The following is a 27,671-nucleotide window of genomic DNA, read 5'->3' on the forward strand; positions in this document are numbered from 1 at the left end:
CTTTTCCTGGACTCCTAACTCCGAGTTTACCTCTACCAGCTGACTAACTGCCACCATTATGTCACCTCTTTGCCCGTCCACACAGGTTAGGGGCACACGCGGATTACAGGACATTGCCACCCCCACCACACGCCTGTCATTTAGGCTTCCATTTAATCTTCTGTCCCCCTTTAAATGACTTCACCAGTCTGGGCTACCCTTGATTCTGGTCAACCACCTTCAGCCATTTCTAGCTGATGCCAACTGCTAATCTGTCTGTCCACCCATGCACTGCCTATTCGTATGAGTTCATCTGTCATTAGTTCATCCAACCATCATCAACCTCATTAACGTGGTGGGCCGGTGTTTCCTCCATTCTATTTCACTTTCTGTCTGTGTGGAGCCTGCATGGTGCTTGGCATCGCTGGCACACAGTCCAAGAGACCCAATTTCAAATCTAGCTGTCTGTATGTGGTTGGCATGTTCTCCCTGTGTCTTTGTTGGCTTTTCCTTCCAAATTCCCAAAGATCTGCAGGTGACATCAACTGGCCCTTCTATATGAGCCCCAGAGTGAGTGGACCCCCTGATGGACCTGTGCCCAATGCCACTCGCCTCACAGTCCTGATATCAAATCTCACCCCAGGAACCATCCATGTGTGGTCCGCATGTTCTCTCTGGATCCTTGTGCGATTTGCTCCCATGTCCCCATTACCTGGTGTCTCCAAATTGGCCATACAGTACATGTTGTGAGTGGATCCTGTGATGGACTGCCGCCCCCAGTGTGCCCTGGATAGACCCCGGCTTGACTTGCAGCCCCAGTCTCATCCCAGTGACTGTCGAGGTGCAGTTGACCCGTTCTCTCCCCATGTCTGTTGGGCTCTTTATTCCACACACCCCACATGGATGTGCCTGTACAGATAGGTGGTGACTCTAAACTGGCACCCTGATTGACCCCCACGTTGGTTCAAACTGTCTGCCCGTAGCTGTTGTCTGTTTATCTTCACAAAACTCCTTCCTTCTTCCCATCCATCTATTACTCCCTTCTCATTCATTCCTTCATCCAAACTGACAGATTCCTCAAGCTCACCATTCTCTGTTCACCCATCTGTCTGACTCAAGTCTGCCCACCTTTCCTGCCAGCTGCTATGTTCCATACATTTGCATGTCTGCCTTCTCATTTGTCCACCTTTGACCCCACCCACCCATTCATCCATCAATCAAATCTTCAATCTAAATTATAGTTTAGGACAATGAATGGATTGTTCTGAAGACAGACGCCTGGGTGTCCCCTCGCTCATCTCTGGAGAGGCACACCAGTGGCACCCAGTCAGACTGGCAGAATTCCACAAAACTGTGGGACAAGTGGCAGGATACAACGATCCATGAGTGGAATGCCATTGCACCACCAAGGTGGCATCAGGTTTTAATGCTCATTGGTGCTTGACAGCTACACTAGGGGGCGCCGACACTTGCAGGTCTGCGGAAGGCCCTCAGTAGCCACCGACATGGAGTGACAGGACCTGACGGGAGTCCACCCTCTGTCAGACCACTGAATGACCTCCGATGATGGAGGAGAGCATCGCTGGGCACAAATACAAAAGGCCGTCAGCTCACACTCCTGGCAGACCCTTTGGCAATCTATGAGCAGCTGGTGCCGGGTCACCTTCGTTTGTCCTTTTTATTACCCACTCATTCGCATTTACAAAGGGTGGGCATAAAATTGGCACTGTTTAGACCTCTGCACCCAGTCCAGTCAGTCCATACTCGTCCGGTGAGCCAAGCCATGTCCAGTGAGACCCTCGGCACGCTGTGTCGCTAGAAAGCAAAATAAAGTGCCAAGCTGGGCAGAGTGAAAGTGAGCAATTAGCTGAGGGCCATAGCAACGGAAAAGCATCAGCAGGAGAATGTGAGGGCGAGAAAGGAGGAGGAGGAGGAGGAGGAGGAAGGCCGTCGGCCCCACAGATTGAGTGGGCATGAAAACACAGAGCAAAGCGGCTTTGAGCGACAGCGAGACACGCGCACACAGGACAGAGAACAGGGCGGCTGTTAGAGTGGACAAGACACTGAGCCCCCCTAAGGTCATCGCCAGCTCGAGAGTGGGAGACAAATGGCCGATTCACGCAGTGTTTACCGGGCTGACTGGTGGTGGGATGTCCCAGTTGCACATTCCTGTTTTCCAGCAGGCGCCTCAGCTTTGAAATACCCAGGATTGCCAACGGCTGCTCCTCCTGCGACTTTTACTGTTACTCCATTTTTTGCTGGAAGCATGCGCCCCCCACAGTAAGACCACCCACCAGCCTCTGAAATTCAAAGCTCAGCCGTCTGCTGGCAGGCTATTTTCTTGGAAAGCTCCAGTAGGAAGGAGGAGGAGGACAAATGGTTTGCTCGTCCACACGTTACGTTGGTCATTGGGAGGCACCCACAGAAATGTGAATGTGGCAGACGGGACGGTGGCCTCTGAGGTGAGCCTGACGACTGTCCAGAGTGGCCAATGGCAGCACAAACACTCCCCTCATCGTCCTTTACACCTGCCATTTATTCACCCGCCGTTGGGCGTCATTCTGATGTGGCTGCAGCTGACTGGCACGTCGGGAAAAATGGGAAGTGGCTCGAGGCCACACGGCACGGCACCGCTAATGACAATCGATACGCTCGATGACTAAAATGTCGAGTGACGTTTACAGACGAGGCTGAGTGAGGCGTGCAGCAGTCAAGCGTTAGGATCATGTGAAGTGCACAGCCATGAAAGGCGCTATATAAGATAAAGATTGATTCATAGCCTGAAAAACAAGTAGGGTGGGCTAGGGAGTCCAGAGGGTCAGGCGCTATATACAGCACTTGATACACAGTGCCAGCTACTGTACCTGACATTATTAATATCGATATCTGCAACTGGCTAAGGGAAACATTAAAAAGCAAGTCGAGCAAAATCATGGCAACAAAATGCCTGCCAGTATAATTAATTAAGAAAGTGGCCGGGGGGAAAGCCTGCAGCCACCTCGGCCCACCAGGACCTGAGTCTGAGACCCCCAATCCAAAGGCAGCTCAGCATTATTCATGACAAGGTGACAAAATTCGATGGGCTGTTAATTCACAAAGTAACTGGAATGAAAACCTGCAGCCACAGTCCGAATATGCAGTGGGACCACCTGGATCGTGTCACAGAGCCCCCAACTTCAGAGGGCCAGCCTGGAAGGTTCTTCTATACTGACACACAGACACTTGTCTTTCAATTTAGGTGGACCAGCTGTGCTACTTTGTCAAAGACGGGTTCAAATCTAAGCAATCAATGTTGAACTCAGAGTGAATGTTTGCAGTGCGCCATCTATTGGAAAGGACTTTGTAATGCATGTAGCAATAAAATGCATGGCACTTGACATTCCAACAGGTGGTTCGTCACAAGCATCAGCCATAATAAAAGGACAGTAACAGGATTGTATTTTACTTATATAGCACCTTTCCTGTGCTCAAGTGTCTGTGTATCTATTCAGTTGCTATGCCTCTGTCGTTCCAACAGATGGCACATCACAAACATGAACACTGCTTTTGTGACTCTTCATACCAAATGGCATATAACAGAAACATAGGCATCGCAGTTGTCGTTCCAACAGATGGCACATCACAAACATGAACACTGCTTTTGTGACTCTCATACCAAATGGCATAGAACAGAGACATAGGCATCGCAGTTGTCATTCCAACAGATGGCACATCTCAAACATTTTCAGTTTTATCGCCGCAGATTATTGTGATGCACCATCTGTTGGAATGACAGAGCCATACCAACTGGATAGATACCCATAGGTACTGACACACAGACACTTGTCTTTTAATTTAGGTGGACCAGCTGTGCTACTTTGTCAAAGACGGGTTCAAATCTAAGCAATCAATGTCGAACTCAGAGTGAATGTTTGCAGTGCGCCATCTATTGGAATGGACTTTGTAATGCATGTAGCAATAAAATGTGTGGCACTTGACATTCCAACAGGTGGTTCGTCACAAGCATCCGCCATAATAAAAGGACAGTAACAGGATTGTATTTTACTTATACAGCATCTTTCCCATGTCCAAGTGTCTGTGTATCTATGTGTCTATTCAGTTGCCATGTCTCTGTCATTCCATCAGTCGGCGTATCACAAACATGAACACTGCTTTGATGACCAAATGGCATATAAGAGAGACATAGGCATCACATTTGTCATTCCAACAGATGGCACATCTCAAACATTTGCAGTTGTTTGTGGTGCACCATCTGTTGGAATGACAGAGTCATAGGAATCGGATAGATACACATAGGTACAGACACACGGACACTGAGGTGGATGGGGGTGTAGTCTGAGTGACCCCTAAGCAGGTCTCTGATTGGGTTTCATGCCATCATTATATCTTCCGCCACAGAGATGCAGTGCCGTTATCAAAAACTGCAGGATGTTGAAGCTTAATGTCGACTGTTTGCCATACATACACGTGATTCAGTTTTGTTTAAATGAGTTGAATTAAATGGTTTAAAGTGCAGTCACGTTGCTTCACTGCCACTTTACTAATAAGCGTGAAATGCTCTCGTGTAAAATAATTAAGTGTTGCCGATTCTCCCATTAATGGACATTACCAGTGCCAGTTCTCACTTCACATCCAAAATCAGGTTATGAACGTCAATAAGAACAGAACTTGTTTGGACCCCCGACACCCACCTGCATAAACAAGATTGATTAATTGATGAATTGGTGGACAGCCCGGTGGCGCAACGACGCCCTGCATGGACTTTGCATGTTCTTCCCGTGTCCCAGTTGGGTTCACCTCCCACAGTCCCCTGAGTGTGTGTGTGTGTTTGTTCACCATTCAACAGACTGGCGCCTGCCCTGTGCCCAGTGCTTGCTGGTTAGGCTCCACCTCCCTCATGACCCTGATCAGAATAAGCAGTTTTGGATAATGGATGGGCCACAGATTGACAGAGGGGGCTGAGGAGTGATGAGCTCAGTCACTTTGTGGACACAGAGGGGGGGCTCTGAAGCCGCAGAGGGGCACACGTTAGAGGTGTGGTGGCCATTTGGATTGTGACTTGGCTTGTTCATTCTGTTCGATAGGCTCCAGCCTGCCCAAGGCGCTATATGAAACGAGCCACGCTTGATCTGCATGGCAGAGTGGACATCGGGTAGCAGATTGGTCAAGTTTGATTTGTCTGCTTTGTTTAATTATGTCAGCTGAACATTTTACTTGCAACCACCGGCACCCCAATGAGCTTCTTTAGTTGTCTTCTCAAAGACATTGTGTCCTGTCACCGGCTCTAAGGTTTGTCCTAGCTGTGTACATCATGCCATTTTGTCCTGCATGTCTTAGGATGAGGGCAGATGTCATTGTGGACCCTCACCCTGCTGGCGGCCCCTCAGTCTCTTGGCCACTCTAACAGCTCTGTTCATACAGCGTCCACGACTCACCTGCCTTCATCATGTCAGAGTGACCTCCGGACTTGTCCAGACGAGGGCTCTTGTGAACTCTGACTGCTACAAGGACGATGACAATACAAGTGAGAGGCGTAGAGAGGTGAAGAGAAAAACGAGACAAAGAGAAAGTGACAACATTTAAGGCAAGAAGCAGATGCCTTGGACATCAACAAAGTACAAAGACAAACCCCCTGTCTCCATTGCATGCCCATTGTATGCCCACATCCACACTGCAAAGTACAAAACCCCGAAGAGATTTGCAATGGTCACTTTGAACCACAGGACAGCTTGACTTCCCAATTTCACTCCCAGCTACCCTCTGCCCACTGGGGGGCAACATTAAAAGACACCAGTATTCTAGTCTACTGGTCCAACGATGAGCGAGCCTTGGCATTGGGTAACTGCACCTCTTGTCAGGAAATCGCCAGGGTCTCATCTCTGGCTCCTTTGTCTTTTCCTTTTACATATTAACTAGCTGTGCCACCCAGGTAAGATGGGTTGAAATCTAAATAATCAACAAAGACCTCTGTGTTAACGTTTGCAGGGCGCCGTCTAATGGAATGTATTTTTCATACATTTGTTTGTCTGTCTGTGTAACTGTCCAGAGGCTAAGTCTCCTTCATTCCAACAGATGGTGCGTCACACACATTTGTAGTAAATACATCACTACAAATGTTTGTGATGCACCATCGGTTGGAACGAAAAATGCAAAGCATGTGTCTCTGTTATATGCCATATGGTATGGGATTTGTAAAAGCAGCAATGTTGGTAATGTTCCATCTGTTGGAATGAAAAATGTGCCATTTGTCGGAATTACAAAAGCAATGCATTTTATTAACTGAAATGTATGTGATGTGCCACCTGTTGAAATGACAGAGACACAGCAACTGGACAGATACACAGGCAGACAGACACTTAGTAGTAATAAAATGCATTATTAGAATTGTTTGTGATGAGTCATCTGTTGGAATGATAAATGCAAAGCATTTTAATTACTAAAAAGGTTTGTGATGCACCACCTGTTGAAATGACAGAGACACAGCAACTGGACAGATACACAAATACTTATTTGTAGTAATAAAATATATTACTACAAATGTTTGTATGGTGCCATCTGTTGGAACGACAAAGAAATGCATTTGTCTCTGTTATGTGCCATTTGGCATGGGATTCGTAAAAGCAATTTTAATGTTTGTGATGTGCCATCTGTTAGAATGGAAAATGCAATGCATGTTATTACGACAAATGTGTGTGACAGAGAAATAGCAGTTGGACTGATACACAGATATACAACCACACAGGAAATTATCCTTTCATTAAGGTGGATTTTGTCCTCTTTTGAGTGAAATTTATCCTTTCTTCCTGGTTAATTTAGTGAGTATTATTTTGTTAATTATTCCATTTTTATCATGTTGATGATGTATTTATTTATTCTCTGTTTATTGAGCCTAAGGGGCGGGGTTATTTAAGCTCCACCCCCAGTGCTACTTAAGAGCCCGGCAGACAACAAGATGGCGGAGGTGCCATTGGGAGTGACGTCTGCTCCCTGACTCTCTTTTGTAATTCGGTTTCTGGATTCTTCTGTTCTTCTTTTGTCTTTAGTACTCTGTGTCCCCTCGGTCTGCAGCCTCTCTCTTGGATTAGCACAAATAAATCGGTACTGAGAGCGAACTCTGAAAATTAGCACGATGAGAGAAGTTGCAAAAGTAGTTCTCTCGTGCAAAGTGGGCAGATAGACAGACAGATGCTGGATTTTATATATATATATATCTGCATAGAGATACTGTAGTATAGATATTAAAATGTTAATTTGCATGTACAGTAAAACCTCAATGAAAGTCCATACATGCAGTTTTTGACTCCTATGAATAGTTTGCTTTATAAAAAGCGTGAAGAATGGAGGCCCAAACACAAACCTCTCATTCCCCGTGAAAACAGCCGGTGTAAAGTGGACCCTTGAGGACCCTCTTGTTTCGCATATTCTACTGCAAGTCAATAGCTTTGCTGCCCTGCTTGTCCGATATCTCGAGGAAAGGGCGCCGAGAGTCAGGAAGAAGGCTAGAGGTCCATCGATCCGTCTAATGTCTCCTCCGGCCTGTGGATTAGTGCCCAAGTGCTTCCAAGAATGCGCGTCAGTCGTGTCCTGGTGCACTGAGTGGACGGGACGGTAGCGCCGAGTCAGCGGATATCCCTGAGCTGCCGCAAGACTCGGAGTGCGTCTCCGTCTGTCAAGTTCAAGTGTCTGACTGCAGTCTCACCGATTTCCTACTCTCTTACGTTCACTTGTCCATTTATTAACTTAGCAGATGCTTCTATCCAAAGCGACTGACAAATGAGGTCAACATAACTTCCATCTAGGGGACTCTTAGGGAACAAGTGTATTGCCTATAATGCTGTTAAGAGGGCCCTGTGGGTGACAGCAACCCTAGTGGTGGCATCACCAGAGAGCATTCAACAGCAGGTCTGAAGAGTCGAGAAGGAGCAGAGGACCTCACAAGTGACTCCACATATAAAGGTGTAGACCCTCGGACTACTCTTTAGACAAGCACGAAGGATTTGAACTTTAGTATGTGTGGATCTGAAGAAAGGAGGGACACGTGCCCACCACGGCATTTTAAACAGCAGATGGGTCACTGCGTTTCTGAATTATCTGCAGCGGATTGGTGACACATGACAGTCCTCCTGCCAGCAGAGAGTTGCCAGAGTCCAGATGTGACAAGAACAAAGCCTGGACTAGGAGTTGTGCCTCATAAGTCATCAGATACGCTCGGATCGTGTCTGAGGTTGTGCAGAGTGAATCTGCCAGGCCGAGGGACCATCAGTGGTTAGTGAAACAGAATAGCGCCACATTTCTGAAAGCGAGGGGACATTTTGGAATGGGTCCACATACGGGCAAGGACCCCCAGGGGGCCAGGATAACAATCAGTCACACCAAGCACAGCGCAGGATTTGGTCTTTGAAATAAGAAACATTGGTGCGTCAATTCATCAGCATAAATGGGAACACTAGGGGGCAGTAGGGAGACTTGCTACTTTATCGCTTGTAGCAGGGGGCCACATATAAAGTGTCACAAACTAAAAGGGCTGGCTCCTTAAAGGAAGGCTGAGACACTGGGGGCCACCAGAAGGCGCTCATCATCCCCGGTTTTTAATCCCTGTTGGTTTATTTGGCCAACTTTTATGGATTATCTACTAGCCACCCCCGTGGCTCCGCCCACATATTCGTGAAACAAGACAGTGAGGAGGACCCCGCCTGGCTCCCCACTCCTGACGTTACGCTTTTACCCCCCACCCGCAGCCTCTCTCTCGGATTAGTGCGAATATATCACTCCTCCAAGCACACTATGATTCTTAGTGAGATGAGAGAAGTCGCAAAATCAACTGGAATGTTCAAGCAAATTCTAGAAAAAAATCCTCTCGAAATCCGTGAAGTAGTTCTCTCGTGAAAAGTGGACAGACAGATTTTATATACAGTATATATATAGTAGCTGTCCCCTGCAGCTACGCCCACGTAGAAGTGAAACAGGGCAGAGCGAGGAGGGCCCCGCCCCTCTCCTGACATCACGCGTTCCCCTCCCCTCGGTCCACAGCCCCTCCCTCTCTCGGATTAGCACAAATGAATTGGCACTGCAAGCGAACTCTGATACTTGAGAGCACCATGAGAGAAGTTGCAAAATCAACCGAAATCTGTGAAGTAGAGGACAGACAGACAGACGTTGGATTTTATATATATATATATATATATGTATTAGAGATACTGTAGTATAGATATTAAAATGTTGTTAATTTGCATGTACAGCAAAACCTCAATGATCTGTCACTCGATTAACCTGACAGTCTCCATTAACTGCTACTCCCTGCTGTGTGGTACGCTATGAGCTTTGCCCATTGGAACATCTCCCCCTTGTGTTAGCACAAAGTGGTCTTCCCTGGCACCACAGTGTCAGGTGCCTGCCTTCAGCTTTAATAAGGTTTTGTAACTTTTCTCTGCTGTTATAATTAATCTACAGGGCTATTAAAAATGAAAGAGCAGATTTCCAAAATGTATTTCAAACCATCTATAGAAGACAGAAACACATTCTGCACGTCACTGGATAGAGGAAAGTTCAAAGTTTGGTCCTGTGGTCCTTGAGGTCGCAGGCACTCAACATGAGCACCGCGTGTAGGGAAACAAAGATCCCAACGGTGGACCATTTCTGGCCACACAAGAGTCAACTGGTCCACTTGAAGATTAGCAGGCAACGGTGGACCAAACGCTCTTTCTTTAATGTACCCCCATTGATAAAAATCGCAGTGGCTGGAGACCTGGGCCGGACCTGAACGACACCATTCCAGAAGAGGCGGACAACAAGATGTTGCTCATTGTCTATGACCTCCCAGGTCTCCAGACCTTACACCCCCTGTGATTTCTATCTATGGGGGTACATTAAAGAAAGAGCGTTTGTTCCACCTATGCCCGCTAATCGTCAAGAAGCTGTGAATTCAGACAGACGGCACCCGTTGTTGCCAAATGGAATGACGGACTCTGTCACAAACCCAGAAAACTTGGAAGTGCCCATCACCAAGTTTTACCCTGTTGTGTTTGTGGCGTCAAGTGCCAGGCACTTCCAGTCATCCACAGCATAGTGGTGCCCACTGAACTCAAGATGGCGTTGCTAAAAGACACGCAAATACCTGAACACCATCAAAATGACATTCAGTGCCCAGTGGGAACACAAAAGTTAAGTCAAATAAAAAGTGAACCTAAACATAAGCTGCTTCTCCCATCTTGAGGATGTTGGAAAATGAAGACGGTGTCTTAATATGAAGGAATCACAGCAATTAAAACAAGCTGGACAGGCAACTGCAGGGCGGTGCCATACATGCCTATCGATGTGGAAGGTTATTAGTGCCATCCTGCAGGTTAAATACAACGCGATGCCATGCAAGTATGCACGTGGTGCCTTTCATTGGCACAGTTTTATGGTGCCACACTTACAAACATAGACTAATGATGGATTGATTTTACCTAAACGCTCAATTTTCATGTCTGTTTGAAATGCAATCCAAAAGTGTGTTGCATTTAACTTTTTGTCTGTTGTGGCCACTAGGGGGCATCACCGAGCCCCAAATCCCAGACATGCCTACACCAGGACAGTCCCGGGTTCAAGTTATTTTCACAAAATTACCTCCGACAGGCGCATTCTCACTCGGCAGCGCACAGTCCAATGCTTTTGTGTTCTCTTCTTTCCCCTCCACTGCGCCCAGGTGGGCTTCATCCTCCTCCACCAAACTCCCACTCACCTGAGCTTCCTTTATGCAGACCCAGGAGTACTTCTGGTGCATGGACGTCAGGAGGAACCTCCCTGAGAAGAGGAAGGGAGCTTCCCAAAGCTCCCCGTGGTGGCCGCTAATAAACCCAGCAGAGTTGGGACTACAACTCCCATGCAGCCCTGCAGGTGTCAACATGGGAGGGCCACCAGGGGGAACACTGCCACCTAATGCATGGGAGGAGCTTATGCCCTCTGAAAGCTGCTTCCCTCCATTCATTCATTCATTGTAAATTTTTCCCAGTCGGGTAAGGGACCATCCATTCCAGTCAGGTTCATTGGGGGGCCGGCCAGTCTATGTCCTCTGTGACACCATACAGTTGACTCAGGTGCCGACGCAAGTGGCAGCCTTTCCAGCAGCTCTGTGTAAGTGAATTTCCACCTTGGGATTAATAAAGTATTTATCTATCCATCTATCTATAACGGAATACAAAGCAAACGTTTTGCATATCAATTTAAGACGATCCAGTAATCACGACAAGACTGATCAAATGACCAATCAGCATCAAGAGGCGGGACAAGGGGCGTCAACATTCAAACCCCATGGATAACAAGTGAAAGGTGAACAGCTATGGCCACTCAGACTTTTCGCTGCTCCCAATTTCTGTCACCCTAAACAGCTGATAACTTTAATGAGAATTATTTTCCATTTCAATGGATGAACAGAGAAAGGCGCAATCCAGCAGGTCTCGGGAGAAACTTCAGAATACCAGGACGCTTACCTTTAGTGGAGCCGACAGGAGTCTGCAAAGAGAGAACAAAAGAAAGAATGAATCTTTATATGGCGCCTTTAACAGGAAGATGCTTTACAAAGAAAACAAGACAGTGTAAAAAAAAATGAAAATAATAATAATAATACATTTTTATTTATATAGCGCCTTTCCCACGCTCAAGGCGCTTCACAGAGTCTTAGAAAAAACAGCAGGGTATATGTAACATTGGATAGAAATGTTTTCCTGAATAGAACAGTGAAAGAGATAACAAAGCATTAAACAGAATAAAGAACAATAAACCAGAGTAAAATGCTAAATTCAATACTAAAAGAAAAAGCCTAACAGATAACCTCACTTGTGATATATCAGACAAACAAATTATCCTGACCACCGGGACAGAGAGGTAAACTGAAAGAAAGGGCAGAATGTCAAGTTAAGTTAAAAGGCCCTCCTGAATAGATGAGTTTGAAGTTGTTTTTTAAAAGAATGAACAAAGTCGGCTGATCTCATTAATCGGAGGCTAAGGATTTGCACTGGCATCCCGAAGGTTGCCGGTCCGAATCCCCGTCACTGCCAAAAAAGATCCTACTCTGCTGGGCCCTTGAACAAGACCCTTAACCTTCAATTGCTCCAGGGGCGCTCGCTGTACAATGGCTGACCCTGCGCTCTGACCCCAAGGGGTATGCGAAAAAGATGCATTTCACTGCGTGTTGTTCTGTATAACTATGTATGTGACAAATAAAGAAAGAATTGAATTATTAGCATTTCGGGATGTCATTCCAAAGTCTGGGTGCTATGGAGCTGAAGGCCCTGCTGTCACCCATGGAGTGCAGATTAGTATGAAGCACAACAAGATGGCCAGCATCAGAGGACCGTAGTAGGCGAACAGGAGCCTAGTGATTTAGAAGGCCACTGATGTAGTCCGGTGTGAGGCCATTTAAAGCTTTGTAGGTCAATAAAAGAATTTGATATTCAGTCCTGTAAGACCCAGGGAGCCAGTGAAAGCGGAGCAGGATGGGTGTGATGTGCTCGCTGCTGCTGGTTTGAGTCAGGACTCTTGCAGCCGAGTTTTGAATCAACTGGTTCTGTGATATAAGATTAGAAGGAGCTCATTTTCTTAAGTAGCGCTTAAGTGCCAATTTGCAGGAGTTCAGTTTTGTTGCAATTTAATTTTAACTCCATCCATCCATCCTCTTCCGCTTATCCGAGGTCGGGTCGCGGGGGCAGCAACTTAAGCAGAGAGGCCCAGACTTCCCTCTCCCCGGCCACTTCTTCCAGGAGAATCCCAAGGCGTTCCCAGGCCAGCTAGGAGACATAGTCCCTCCAGCATGTCCTGAGTCTTCCCCGGGGCCTCCTCCCGGTTGGACGTGCCCAGAACACCTCACCAGGGAGGCGTCCAGGAGGCATCCTGATCAGATGCCCGAGCCACCTCATCTGACTCCTCTCGATGCGGAGGAGCAGCGACTCTACTCTGAACTTCTCACCCTCTTTAAGGGAAAGCCCAGACACCCTGCGGAGGAAACTCATTTCAGGCGCTTGTATTCGCAATCTCGTTCTTTCGCTCACCACCCACAGCTCATGACCATAGGTGAGGGTAGGAGCGTAGATCGACTGGTAAATTAAAAGCTTTGCCTTACGGCTCAGCTCCTTTTTCACCACGACAGACCGATGCAGAGCCCGCATCACTGAGGATGCCGCACCGATAATTTTAACTCTTTGAGGGCTAATTATTGTTTTTCCGAAAACTCTGTTTTCTTAAAGGCACCCAATGCGCTGGTTTCACACATACGTAAATCAACATAAAACATCTGTTGCTGCATGCTGAGGTTGCTGTTGGCAGCTGTTTGGCATCTCTGGCAGCAGCAGCTGTGCAGGGGCGGCTCGATGGCCAGCAGGAATGCACAGCAGGCCGGTTACCTCTTTGTCTTCGCACAGCAGGTGGGCGACGGTGGCAGTCACAGTGTGACACAATATGGTTTGTACCTCAGGTCATCAAAAGTGGTGGTCCCTCCTAGGCAAACGTTGCGGTAGGCGTATCAGCTACATGAACGTCTTCAGCACCATGATCAGCTGGTTGATGCTGGTACCTCCCTGTCATTTTCGATATCCATCTCTAAACACTTGCATCGAACTCACAGTCCTAAAAGTCAGAGTCCGATTCAGCGATAATATGTAAAATGTCCATGGAGTATTTTGCTTTGCACATTTGTTTTAGTCTCGCCAGGTGTCGATGCCATTTTAGAGGCTGTTTCTTCTTCACTACTCATTCATGCACAGGGAACGGAGGTCAAATCAACAAAGCTACATAACTTTCCTTCAACCAACGAGAGTCGAACTAAAACATAAGGGCGAGTTCTGCCACAGATTACAGCCCATTACCGTCCTCTACTCCCGAATTTCAACAAAAGTCAACATCAGCCCTGAAAGAGTTAAAGAGTTCTGCTCCATCCAGGTTTTAATTTCACCGAGGCAGGTTGTGAGCTGAGAAAACTCTGATGAAGTTGCACTTTTGACATTGAAATAGAGTGGAGTGTCATCTGCATAAAAATGATAACCCAGTCCATAGCTACGGATAATATGGCCAAGGGGAAGCATCTAAATACAGAAGAGAAGAGGGCCGAGGACAGAGCCCTGTGGAGCTCCTTGTGTGACTGGCACTGAGCTGGACCTGCTGTTGCCAAGACTAACAAACTCTTACCTATCAGTCAGATAGGACTTGAACCACTGGAGGGCAGTGCCAGAGATACCCAGCATGTTCTCCATTCTGGACAGTAGAATGTCATGTCTGACCGGAGTGTCAAATGCCGCACTGACGTCTAACAGAATTTATATGCTGGTCTGTCCAGAGTCTGCTGCCATAAGCAAATCATTGGTTACCCGTAGCAGAGCAGTTTCACAGGGTGTGCTGCCCCCTGACACCCGACTGAAAGGGTGCCATCAAATTATTACAGGTTAAGGAACTGGAGAGCTGGGAGGCTACAACACCCTCAAGAACTTTTGACAGGAAAGGTAAGTGGGAAATAGGCTGGAAATTGTTAAGATGGTCACCACTTAATTACTGATACTCTGTATGTTCAATTCATCACAATAACTATTCATGGTGGCTCTAAAATCCATACTGACCCCAACTCTCTCTTCTGTTTCTTTTTCCGGTTTCTTTGTGGTGGCGGCCTGCGCCACCACCACCTACTCAAAGCATCCTGATGCTCCAACATTGATGGACTGAAAGCCAGAAGTCTACGTGACCATCATCATCAGGTCCTTCCATGAAAACCCTAAATCCAAAGAGGACTGTTTGACTTATGTTAGGTAGATTGCCCAGAGGGGACTGGGTGGTCTCGTGGTCTGGAACACCTGCAGATTTGATTTTTTTTCTCCAGCCTTTGGAGTTTTTTTGTTTTTCTGTCCACCCTGGCCATCGGACCTTACTCTTATTCTATGTTAATTAATGTTGACTTATGTTTATTTTTTATTGTGTCTTCTATTTTTCTATTCATTTTGTAAAGCAATTTGAGCTACATTATTTTGTATGAATATGTGCTATATAAATAAATGTTGACCATGACCATCAAGACCAGACTTTATTAACATTGGGGTTACAGAAGCGATTTTAAAAGTGAGCGGCACAGAGCCAGTGTCAAGGGGTGAGTTTATTATTGTCATAACAGTCGGAATTATGGCATGATGGCAGGATTTAAGAAGTGTGGTGGGGATGAGGTCCAGTACACAAGTAGTCGGCCTCATCTTACAAAGCAGGTCATTAACAAACACAGATGTGACTGGTGAGAACTTGGAGAAGGAGCTGGATGGAGTGGGAAGACAGGGAAGGATATCAATGGATTTATGTTAGTTGAATTATTTAGATCGTTAATTTTATTGCAGAAAAAGTGGAGGAATTTTTCACAGACCAGTAGAGAAGGTAGTAGGGCCAGGTGCGGGTTCGAGTAGTTTATTAACTACAGAGAACAAAACCCTTGGGTTATTGTGGCCATTTTCTATTATTCTGCCATAGTGGGTGTTCTTAGCAGCAGTTAGTGCTTCTCTGTAAGCTCTTTGGTGGTCAGAAAAGGCCTGGATGTGAACAGTGAGGCCAAATTCAAACTGCAAAGACATCTGAGGTCCGAGGAGAAACCAAAGTGTGGAACAAACATGAAGGAGGTGGAAGTCAATCCGCCACATCGCATCATTCACAAAGAATTAAGTTAGAAAGTTAACTGCTAGCGCTTGTCACAGAGAGCACTGCAATAAAATGCTTCATGAGCCAATTAGTAATTCTACTTTAAACTTATATAGCGCCTTTCTCAGGAGATACAATCAGAAAGTTACTTACAAGCCAATTAAGCAGTAGTCGTTATTTTACTAGGAGCCGTTTCAGAAATGGCTTCATTAGAACAATCGGGACAAGAGCAGGCCCATCAAAGCTCGCCAGTCCTGTCCACTGAATCAGGTCCAGCACTGAGGGTCCCCAAGTCCTCCTGCCTACCACACTACTTGGACACATAAAGCATGTCTGTGGTTCTCTGCTTGTTCATAAGCCAACTAGTAATTCTGCTAAAAGTTATTTAGTGACTTTTACAGAGAGAGCAGTTATATTGGACATGCACTACTACTACTACGTCCTCTCTTGGCTGCTCCCGTTAGGGGTCGCCACAGCGGTTCTTCTTCTTCCATATCTTCCTTTCCTCGTCGTCTTGCTCTGTCACACCCACCAACTTCATGTCCTCTCTCACCACATCCATAAACCTTCTCTTAGGCCTTCCTCTTCTCCTCTTCTCTGGCAGTTCTATCCTTATCACCCTTCTCCCAGTATACCCCTCATCTCTCCTCTCCACATGTCCAAACCAACGCCATCTCGCCTCTCTGACTTTGTCTCCCAGCCATCCAACCTGAGCTGACCTTCTAATGTCCTCATTTATAATCCTGTCCACCCTCATCACACCCAATGCAAATCTTAACATCTTTAACTCTGCCACCTCCAGCTCTGTCTCCTGTGCCACCGTCTCCAGCCCATATACCACAGCTGGTCTCACTACCGTCCTGTAGATCTTCCCTGTCACTCTTACTGATACCCGTCTGTCACAAATCACTCATGACACTCTTCTCCACTCACTCTACCCTGCCATCACTCTCTTCTTCACTTCTCTTCCACAATCCCCGTTACTCTGAACTATTGATCCCAAGTATTTAAACTCCTCCACCTTCACCAACTCTACTCCCCTCATCCTCACCATTCCTGACCTCCCTCTCATTCACACACATGTATTCTGTCCTGGTGGTCCTACTGACCTTCATTCTTCTCCTCTCCTCTCATATCTCCACCTCTCCAAGGTCTCCTCACCCTGCTCCCTACTCTCACTACAGATCACAATGTCGTCAGCAAACATCACAGTCCACGGGGACTCCTGTCTAATCTCGTCTGTCAGCCTGTCCATCACCATTGCCAATAAGAAAGGCCTCAGAGCCGATCCCTGATGTAATCCCACCTCCGTCACTCCTACCGCAGACCTCACCACGGTCACACTCCCCTCATTCATATCCTGTGCCACTCTTACGTACTTCTGTGCCACTCCCGACTTCCTTATACAATACCACAGCTCCTCTCAGTCACCCTGTCATTTGCTTTCTCAGGTCCACAAAGACGCAATGCAACTCCTCCTGTTCTTCTCTCTACTTCTCCATCAACATCCTCAGAGCAAACATCTCATCTGTGGTGCTCTTTCCTGACATGAAACCATCCTGCTGCTCACTAATCATCACCTCACTTCTTATGAGTTTCCACTACTCTTTCCCATAACTTCATGCTGTGGCTCATCAGTTTTATCCCCCTGTAGTTACTGCAGTCCTGCACATCCCCCTTATTCTTAAATATCGGCCCACCAGTACACTTCTTCTCCACTCCTCATCATCCTCTCACTTTCCAAGATTCGATTAAACAATCCGATTCAGTATCTCCATGTCATCCAACCTCTTCTCTCTCTCGTTCTCCTCATTCATCAGCCTCTCACAGTCCTCTTTCCATCTTTTCATCACACTCTTCCTCTCTTGTGAGTACGTTTCCATCTTTATCCTTTATCACCCTAACCTGTTCCTCACCTTTCCCAGCTCGGCCCCTCTCTGTAGCCCACCGGTCCTTTTCTCCCTCCTTAGTGTCCAACCTCTCATACAACTCATCATACGTCTTTTCTTTAACCTTCATCACCTCTCTCTTCACCTTACGCCTTATCTCCTTGTACTCTTCTCTACTTTCTGCATCTCTCTGACTATCCCACCACTTCTTCGCCATCCTCTTCCTCTGTAAACTCTCCTGTACTTCCTCATTCCACCACCAGGTTTTCTTTTCCTCCTTCCTCTGTCCAGATGCACCCTTCTTGCTGTCAGCTTTACATTGACCACAATTCTTTATTTTGTATATTGCTACACGTAGCTTCATAACCCATGCAATAATTCTGCTTTTAGTTATATAGCGCCTTTCATGGTGAATACAGTCAAACAGTGCCTTACAGGTGACTTGAGCACACATCTTTATTTTAGATAGAGCGCTGTCAGAAATGACTTCATAGACCAAGTCATATAGTGACGTTCACAGAGACGGCAGTCATAAAGCACCTTACAGGACAATCAACCTCTCTGGTGCTTCTCACAGAACTCTATCAAGACAATCAATCCTCCTACGCCAGTTACAGTGGTGCTTGGAAGTTTGTGAACCCTTTAGAATTTTCTATATTTCTGCATAATACGACCTAAAATATCATCAGATTTTCACTCAAGTCCTAAAAGTAGATAAAGAGAAACCAGTTAAACAAAAATATTATACTTGGTCATTTATTTATTAAGGAAAATGATCAAATATCATATTTGTGAGTGGCAAAAGTATGTTCACATACTTTCAACCACACTCATATTTCCATCCATCCATTTTCTAACCTGCTCTGGGTCTGCTAACACAGGGCACAAGGCAGGAACCAATCCTGGGGAGGGTGCCAACCCACCGCAAGACACACACAAACACACCAAGCACACAGTAGGGCCAATTTAGAATTGCCAATCCACCTAACCGGCATGTCTTTGGACTGTGGGAGGAAACTGGAGCGCCCGGAGGAAACCCACGCAGACACGGGGAGAACACTTCTCTTCCATAATCCCCGTTACTCTGTGCTGTTGATCCCAAGTATTTAAACTCCTCCACCTTCACCAACTCTACTCCCCTCATCCTCACCATTCCTGACCTCCCTCTCATTCACACACGTATTCTGTCTTGGTGGTCCTACTGACCACGCTGGGAGGACCCGGGAAGTGAACCCGGCTCTCCTAACTGCGAGGCAGCAGCGCTATCACTGCGCCACCCCCACTCATATTTATATCCCGTAAAGTAAAAATGCCTTTGATGTAACACTATCAGAAATAGCTTTATAAACCAATTAATAGCAGTGGCGTAGCTCGAGTTCGTGCCGCTCGGTGCTTCACTTTGCAGCCCTCCAGCATATCTGAATATGTTAACCTATTTAAATAGAAAATTAAAATGACGTATAGAGAAAAATTAAGATAATTTTTGCATAGATTTATTCATACATAGAGAAACAGCAATCATTTTTCACATCTAATTATTTATAAGCATCAACTGGACAAGAATATAGTATAGACGCACTGATAAGCCGTGTTCGAATTATTTGATTAATTTAATTACGATGTGAAAACCACAACCAGTGGAGTGTACAAGTGATAGGTGGGGATGTTTTCTGCGCAGAGCAACAACTCATTCGGTTTGATTACAATTTATAATTTCATTCTGTTAATTAGCTGTTTATCTTCCTAGAAATTCTTATCGGTGTAATGTTTTAGTTTCTTTTTGTTATTTCCTCATAAATGTCAGCTGCTGTGTTTGATGCCGTCACAGGAGGACAGTCTGAAAATTATTTTTGAAACATTTGTGGATAAAAATCAGAGAATTTGACTTTTTTCATTCATGAGTAATATTTTTCTGAACCCTGCTGCTTACACACAAACTGTACTGAGCCTTTGGGCCAATAATGACGCCCCCAAAAATGTAACGGCCCCTCCGTCCATGATTAATAGTCACTGCTTTAAATGACAGAGCATCTTGTACAGACAGGACAATCAGAAGGCACCACCCAGGCCCTTCAACCACAATCATTTATCTACTACAGGAAAAAAAAAACAAACTCTAAAGTCTGCACGTGTCCAGGCTCTCTGAGCAATCCGATTGGTCAGTTTGGCTTGAGTGATGCAACAAAAGAGGAAGCGCGAGTGTGAGACACGCGAGGTGAGGCATGCAGTCTACTTCAAAGACGGCAAGGATTAAAGGAGCCTCGAAAATAATGACAGGGTCTGAGGAGCAGGCTTCATGGGAACGCGCTCGAGAGACGGAGCGCCGGTGAAGAAACGTTCACACGCACACGCGCGCAAAAAAGTAGCTGAAAGTCCAGGGAGGGCAAAAGATAGTAAAGATTTTTAAATCTTCGACAAGTAGAGTTGCTATTAGACATCTCTCTATATAAAATTCAGTGTCTGTCTGCTTTTCACGAGAGAACTACTTAATGGATCTAGATTGTGTTTTTTTTTTTTAAATTTGCTTGAACATTCTGGTGATTTTGCGACTTCTCTCATTGCGCTTGCGGTACCAATTTATTTGCATGAACCCAAGAGACACGCAGCGGGCCGAGGCCCTCCTCACTCACGCGTCTGCCTCGGGGCGTAACCTTAACTCTGCTTAGCTTGCGAATGAGTGAACTCCTTAACGGTTTTAGGTCGGACTTATTTCCATAATTTGCTTGAACATTCTGGTTGATTTTGCGACTTCTCTCATAGCGCTAAGAATCATAGTTCGCCTACAGGAGCGATTTATTCGTGCTAATCCGAGACGTCAGAAGTGGGGAGCTCATAGACAAAGATAGACACCGCATTCACTGTCTTGCCCAGTCGACATGCGCGTCTGCCATATTGCGAGTGGCAAAAGTGCCATTTAAACTAATACAGGTAGACGTGGAAACCGGGTTTTCTGATGAAAAAAACAATAACATGTAAAACAGTATCGTTTACATACAACAGATTATTAAATAATTCCTCCCATATAAGTAACATTTCTCAGACTGTCTTCTTCCATCTCTGACACATTTCTAGACTTCGTCTTGTTCTTACCCAGCACTGTACTGAAGTATCGCTCAATGCCCGAGTCACCTCACCTATAGATTACTGTAATGCTATTCTAGCTGACGTCCCACACAAACGTATCCATCGCTTACAACTTCTTCAAATTCTTCTGCCAGGATGATAACCTGCTGCTCTAAATCCACTGAACACATCACACCGATGCTCTCTCGACTTCACTGGCTCCCTCTTGACGACTGAATACGACACACAATCCCGCTCTTGACATTTCAAGCTCTCCACACCTCGCTGATCTCCTCCAGACTGGCACTCCTCTCGCTCACTCAGATCCTGTAATTTGAGGATTCAGTCTGTCAGTGTGGTGAGCCTTAGTTTGTGGAGCACATGAACATCAAATGATGGTCGTTAATTTCAAACTGTGTTTCCTCGATGTCTGAACCAATCTCAGCCCAAACAGACTGACTGATCAAAGATACGCTGACATCTTGTCCGAATGTCGACTGTCAGATAACACGCTCAGCTACTTTGACCACCTTGACTGGACCCTCAGAAGGAATCATCAAACCTCCTTTGATTTTCAATGTGAGCGAGTGGTAGCTTTGATCATATGACGCCGGTACAGCGTCTGTTACCAAACTAGCATGGCACACGTCACAGGACAACTTTCTCCAAATGCCGTCTTCCTGACCTTCAGAGTTTGAGAAATGTTAACAGCGAACAACAATCTACACAGTTAGTGACTAAATACATTTAGCTAAAACGTTGTTTGGAGGCTCACTTGAGCTCATATATGCGTAGCTTTGCTAGCTTAGCCTGGTGTAGCTAAAGTTAAGATTATAAAATGGAATTTTCTGATGGCCAAATATAACCAAAACAATTGATCGGCCTTACCTATGAAATGTAATCCCTGGGATCTGGTTTGGACCGTACAGCGGTTTGCACAATCCCAAGCAGCACATTATCCATTACTTCACGCCACAGCAGTGCCACTCGCAATATGGCGGCGATGTTGATGTACGATGCTGCTGGTCATGCGCCGTCTAGTAATTCTATGTCTATGGGGGAGCTGGGCAGGACCCTCCTCACTGTCCTGCTTCACTTCTACACGGCCAGAGCCACGGGGCACGGCTACTACAGTATATATGGAGCAGTCCGCTCTGCTCATGCCCAACCACAGCCACTAGATGGCGCATGCATGCGCTTTTATTTTATTTTTTTCGGCACTTGTATGTACCTCACTTGTCACTATGACAGACCTGCGTGCAGTGATTGGTGCTAATGACACAGATGAAGAGTCACAACGGTGAAAAGTAACAAACAGGGCAGCTCAACATCGTGCAAGTGAAACACTTCAGCAACAGAGGGCAAGGCTTGAAGTTATCACTAAAACTGTCATCTGTCTGGAGGTATTTTCTCGAGACAAAGATTAATAGGAGAAATGGCACCGGCAGTAATATGGCTGAGATATGGCATCGCCAGTGTCTCCTTATGAAAGCCAGTGGGGCAGCAAGCACCGGTGGGTCCACAACCTCTGCCCTTCTTAAGAGTTAGCGGACGTCTCTCCAGATCCACCAATATAGTAAAACTGCCAGGGAGTCATCGGGTTGTTTTTATCTTGAAGATCACACGCTGGTACTTTTTATATAAATGTCTTTATGTACCACTCAGAAATTTTGCTTTAAGTTACATATCTCCTTTAAGGCAAATGTTTTCTTTTCTTTTCATTTGTTTCTGCTCATGGTGTCTTTTGTCTATTTTTATTAGTCTTTAAACATTACAGGACGCTTGTTCCGTGTTGGGGTCCAGAGTTATTTCGCATTTTTTCATAAACCCAGTAAACACAAAATGCAGTTTTTAAATGATGGTTTTTATTATTTAGGGAGAAAAAAAAATCCCAACCTACATGGCCCTGTGTGAAAAAGTAATTGCCCCCTTGTTCAAAAATCACCTAACTGTGGTGTATCACACCTGAGTTCAATTTCCTGATTACTGCCACACCTGTTTCAATCAAGAAATCACTTCAATAGGAGCTGCCTGACACAGAGAAGTAGACCAAAAGCACCTCAAAAGCTAGACATCATGCCAAGATCCAAAGAAATTCAGGAACAAATGAGAACAGAAGTCATTGAGATCTATCAGTCTGGTAAAGGTTATAAAGCCATTTCTAAAGCTTTGGGACTCCAGCGAACCACAGTGAGAGCCATTATCCACAAATGGCAAAAACATGCAACAGTGGTGAACCTTCCCAGGAGTGGCGGCCGACCAAAATTACCCCAAGAGCGCAGAGGCGACTCATCCGAGAGGTCACAAAGACCCCAGGACAACGTCTAAAGAACTGCAGGCCTCACTTGCCTCAATTAAGGTCAGTGTTCACGACTCCACCATAAGAAAGAGACTGGGCAAAAACGGCCTGCATGGCAGATTTCCAAGACACAAACCACTGTTAAGCAAAAAGAACATTAGGGCTCGTCTCAATTTTGCTAAGAAACATCTCAATGATTGCCAAGACTTTTGGGAAAATACCTTGGGACTGATGAGACAAAAGTTGAACTTTTGGAAGGCAAATGTCCGTTACATCTGGCGTAAAAGGAACACAGCATTTCAGAAAAAGAACATCATACCAACAGTAAAATATGGTGGTGGTAGTGTGATGGTCTGGGGTTGTTTTGCTGCTTCAGGACCTGGAAGGCTTGCTGTGATAGATGGAACCATGAATTCTACTGTCTACCAAAAATCCTGAAGGAGAATGTCCGCCATCTGTTGGTCAACTCAAGCTGAAGCGATCTTGGGTGCTGCAACAGGACAATGACCCAAAACACACCAGCAAATCCACCTCTGAATGGCTGAAGAAAAACAAAATGAAGACTTTGGAGTGGCCTAGTCAAAGTCCTGACCTGAATCAATTGAGATGCTATGGCATGACCTTAAAAAGGCGGTTCATGCTAGAAAACCCTCAAATAAAGCTGAATTACAACAATTCTGCAAAGATGAGTGGGCCAAAATTCCTCCAGAGCGCCGTAAAAGACTCATTGCAAGTTATCACAAACGCTTGATTGCAGTTATTGCTGCTAAGGGTGGCCCAACCAGTTATTAGGTTCAGGGGGCAATTACTTTTCACACAGGGCCATGTAGGTTTGGATTTTTTCTCCTAAATAATAAAACCATCATTTAAAACTGCATTTTGTGTTTACTTGTGTTATATTTGACTAATGGTTAAATGTGTTTGATGATCAGAAACATTTTGTGTGATAAACATGCAAAAGAATAAGAAATCAGGAAGGGGGCAAATAGTTTTTCACACCACTGTATATAGTGCTTTTCTCACTACTCAAAGCACTCAGCTATTGCAGGTTAAGGGCCGCCTTGCTCAAGGGCCCAATAGAGCCGAGTCTGTATTGGCATTAATGGGATTCGAACTGGCAACCTTCCGAGTGCCAGTGCAGATCCTTAGCCTCAGAGCCACCACTCCCCGCCGAGTCAATAATTTATTTTAATTGATTAGTGAGCAGCAGGATGGTTTCATGCTAAGAAAGAGCACCACAGATGAGATGTTTGCTCTGAGGATGTTGATAGAGAAGTAGAGAGAAGAACAGAAGGAGTTGCATTGCGTCTTTGTGGACCTGAGAAAGCAAATGACAGGGTGACTGAGAGGAGCTGTGGTATTGGATGAGGAAGTCGGGAGTGGCAGAGAAGTACGTAAGAGTTGTACAGGATATGAACGAGGGAGGTGTGACCGTGGTGAGGTCTGCGGTGGGAGTGACGGAGGTGGGATTACATCAGGAATCGGCTCTGAGCCCTTTCTTATCTGCAATGGTGATGGACAGGCTGACAGACGACATTAGACAGGAGTCCCCGTGGACTGTGATGTTTGTTGATGACATTGTGATCTGTAGAGAGAGTAGGGAGCAGGTGAGGAGACCCTGGAGAGGTGGAGATATGAGAGGAGAGGAATGAAGGTCAGTAGGACCACCAAGACAGAATACATGCATGTGAATGACAGGGAGGTCAGAGGAATGGCGAGGATGAGGGAGTAGAGTTGGTGAAGGTGGAGGAGTTGAAATACTTGGGATCAACAGTACAGAGCAATGGGGATTGTGGAAGAGAAGTGAAGAAGAGAGTGCAGGCAGGGTGGAGTGGGTGGAGAAGAGTGTCAGGAGTGATTTGTGACAGACGGGTATCAGCAAGAGTGACAGGGAAGGTCTACAGGACGGTAGTGAGACCAGCTGTGTTATATGGACTGGTGACGGTGGCACAGGAGACAGAGCTGAGGTGGCAGAGTTAAAGATGCTAAGATTTGCATTGGGTGTGACGAGGATAGACAGGATGAGAAATGAGGACATGAGAGGGTCAGCTCAGGTTGGACAGTTGAGAGCCAAAGTAAGAGAGGTGAGATGGTGTTGGTTTGGATGTGCAAAGGAGAGATGAGGGGTATAATGAGAGAAGGATGCTAAGGAAAGAGCTGCCAGGGAAGAGGAGAAGAGGAAGGACTAACAGAAGGTTTATGGATGTGGTGAGAGAGGACATGCAGGTGATGAATGTGACAAAACAAAATGACAAGGACAGGAAGATATGGAAGAAGATGATCCGCTGTGGTGACCCCTAACGGGAGCAGCCAAGAGAAGAAGAGGAAGATAAGAACAGATAAAATAAACCTGACGTGTCACCATTACGTCTGTCTGTCGGTCTGTCTGTCTGGAAGAGACAACGTGATCTCCAGTTGACAGACTTTTGTTAATTTTTAGCAAGATTGTTCTTCAGGGGAAGTTGTCAGGAAACATCCTGTGTGAATGTGTGGCGAGTTCACCTCAGGTCCATCCAGTTTAACTTGTATACTTTGTGTGTTTCTCTCTTTAACGTGTCTAAAAAGTCCCCGATGTGAGGTCATGCAATGGCAGGTAGGCAGGGCTCCATTCTTGGCTTTTATTTTTCTTTTGTATTTCATTATTCTTTAATTAGTTCAGTCTTGTTTATTAACCATTAACACTGTGGATGGACAGTCCTCCTTGTCAGACTGCAGTCACCATATTAACAGTAAGCTGCACTGTCTCTGATCTTGTAGCACACATCAATGCTGGGAGAGCATCTGGATGGTGAGGAGTCCCAGGACAGGCTGTGACGTCACTTCCGGTAACACCCAAGTGACCCCACCTCTTTTGGCCCTCTTGGTCACAAGCTCTATCACTTTCCACAGTATCTCTGTTTTGTGCTCCACCCCTTCTTTTGTCTCTTTCAGGCTCCACCCCTTTGGCAGCCACTCTCTCCTAGGCTGTGAACCTTCCAACAGCATCTCTCTCTCTCTCTCTCTCTCGGGCTCTGCCTCTTTGAACAGCATCTCTCTCTCTCCCTCCTTCTCGCTCGCTCTTTTGCAGGTCCCACCCCTTTTGACAGTATCTCTGTTTCTCCCATCCAGGCACTGCCCCTTCTGACAATGTCTCCTCCTCTTTCTCTCTCAGGCTCCACCCTGCCTGACAGCCTCTCTAAGACTCCGCCCCTTCTGTTAGAATCTTTCCCCCTGGCACTGACACTAACACTTTGACAGCATTCCTCTCTTTCTTTCCCTCTTCTAATAGTGTATCCCACCCATCTCTCGCGCTCTCTCATACTCCCACCCATCTTCTGAAAGCCTTTTTTTCCCAGGTCCATGAGTTTACCCCCCTCCCCAAACAACATACTCAGGGGGTGGTCAAAAGAATGTAAAACTAATCTACACTTAGTGAGCATATGGTTAGGACCAACTGCACCCCTACTTATCCATGCAATTATCTAATCAGCCAATCAAGTGACTGCAGCGCAATGCCCCTTCCAAAAGCCAATCTACCCCAGGTCTGCAAGTCCCCCCCCACCACCAAAATTTTATGCCAGAAAATCTACTTCTATCAATGTCTCATTCACTTCCTATCGTTCTGAAGCTGAATTCACACAGAATGATACGGGTGACTGACTGACTGACAGGGGAGATGTTAGCTGGCATCAGACATTTGTGCCACACAATAGCTTTATTCAAGTGATGTCACATTGACCCAAGCAAGTCCTGAGCCCACCTGCTTCCAGCCCAATTCTGACAGCCTAGCTCCATATTTGGATCAATGAGCGTCTGGTCATCCTAATTGTATTAAAACTGAATGCCAGTGAGTGCCCCCTAGTGGTCAGCTTTGAGTGTGTGTGTGTGTGTGTGTGGGCTCTCTTTCCAGGATTTAACCAGATACTTCCTCTGCTGCCACTACTTCATTTACTGGCTATCAAGTTGCCCTCCTCTTTAAGTAGATGACTGTGCATATATGTGTTAAGAAATGGTCTGTGGGAGGACACCAGCCTAAAAAGTCACCTAAACTACAAAGGCTCCCAGTGTCACTAAATAAAGAACATCCATTCACCATGACAAGGCACTATATAAAGTAAAGACTGGTTTTCATTGAAGTGAAGAAGGAAGATGACCATAGCTAACCCACACACTGGCCAAAGGTGAATTGTGGACCAACAGCTCTAAACTGGAGCCACCGTCACCCCAGGCCAGCAGAATGTGCTTTCACAAGGCTGTGATGTCTGCAGTAGGACACTCACGTTTGAGACGCCATCCCCAGTCTTCCCAGTCTCCTCCTTCGCTGCCTCAGACAGGTTCTCCTTTGTTGATGTGGCCGAGACTCCACTTTCCAGCTCCTCCAGTTCCTGCTCCAGTCTGGAGGGGAGGGGAGAGAGAAAAAGGGCAGCAGAAAAGGAAATTTAAATCAATGCAAGACATAACACCAGATAACTGCAGAGCCTCAAAGCCACCTTTTCTTATTCAGGAGGGGGGAGCTTATCCTGGCGGCATCGGGCTAAAGGCAGGAGCAACACTGGGTGGGAAGTCAGTCTGTGATGGGGCACACTGAAGCACACACACACACAAGGGGGCGATAGGGAACTGCCAACTAACCAAAGGTGCACATGTCTGAAAGGTGGCAGATGCATGGCAGCGCCAGGCACACGTGCACCGGGAGAGCATGTAGAGCCCACTCAGATAGAAACCTGGCAAAGATTTGAACTCGGGTTGCAGTGGAGCTCCCCAAAGTCAGTCAGTCATTGTCCAACCTGCTATATGCTAACACAGGGTCATGGGGGTCTGCT

The 27,671-nt window shown here is 46.1% G+C and overlaps 1 protein-coding gene across 2 annotated transcripts in view; it reads right to left on the minus strand.

Moving 5' to 3' along the window:
• The window catches only part of palm1a (paralemmin 1a), a 132,372-nt gene that overhangs the window by 12,097 nt on the left and 92,604 nt on the right, over positions 1–27,671 (minus strand). Inside the window, exons 5-7 of one of the 2 annotated variants that reach the window (XM_039767151.1) lie at positions 27,129–27,243; positions 11,451–11,472; positions 5,415–5,480 (exon numbers count right to left, since the gene is read on the minus strand). In XM_039767151.1, coding sequence (XP_039623085.1) covers positions 5,415–5,480; positions 11,451–11,472; positions 27,129–27,243 — 203 coding nt within the window. The remainder of the gene's footprint in view (positions 1–5,414; positions 5,481–11,450; positions 11,473–27,128; positions 27,244–27,671) is intronic. The other variant, XM_039767152.1, reaches the window with a different exon arrangement.

This window comes from Polypterus senegalus, chromosome 10 (assembly GCF_016835505.1).
Source record: "Polypterus senegalus isolate Bchr_013 chromosome 10, ASM1683550v1, whole genome shotgun sequence".
In the NCBI taxonomy this organism is placed as follows: domain Eukaryota; kingdom Metazoa; phylum Chordata; class Cladistia; order Polypteriformes; family Polypteridae; genus Polypterus; species Polypterus senegalus.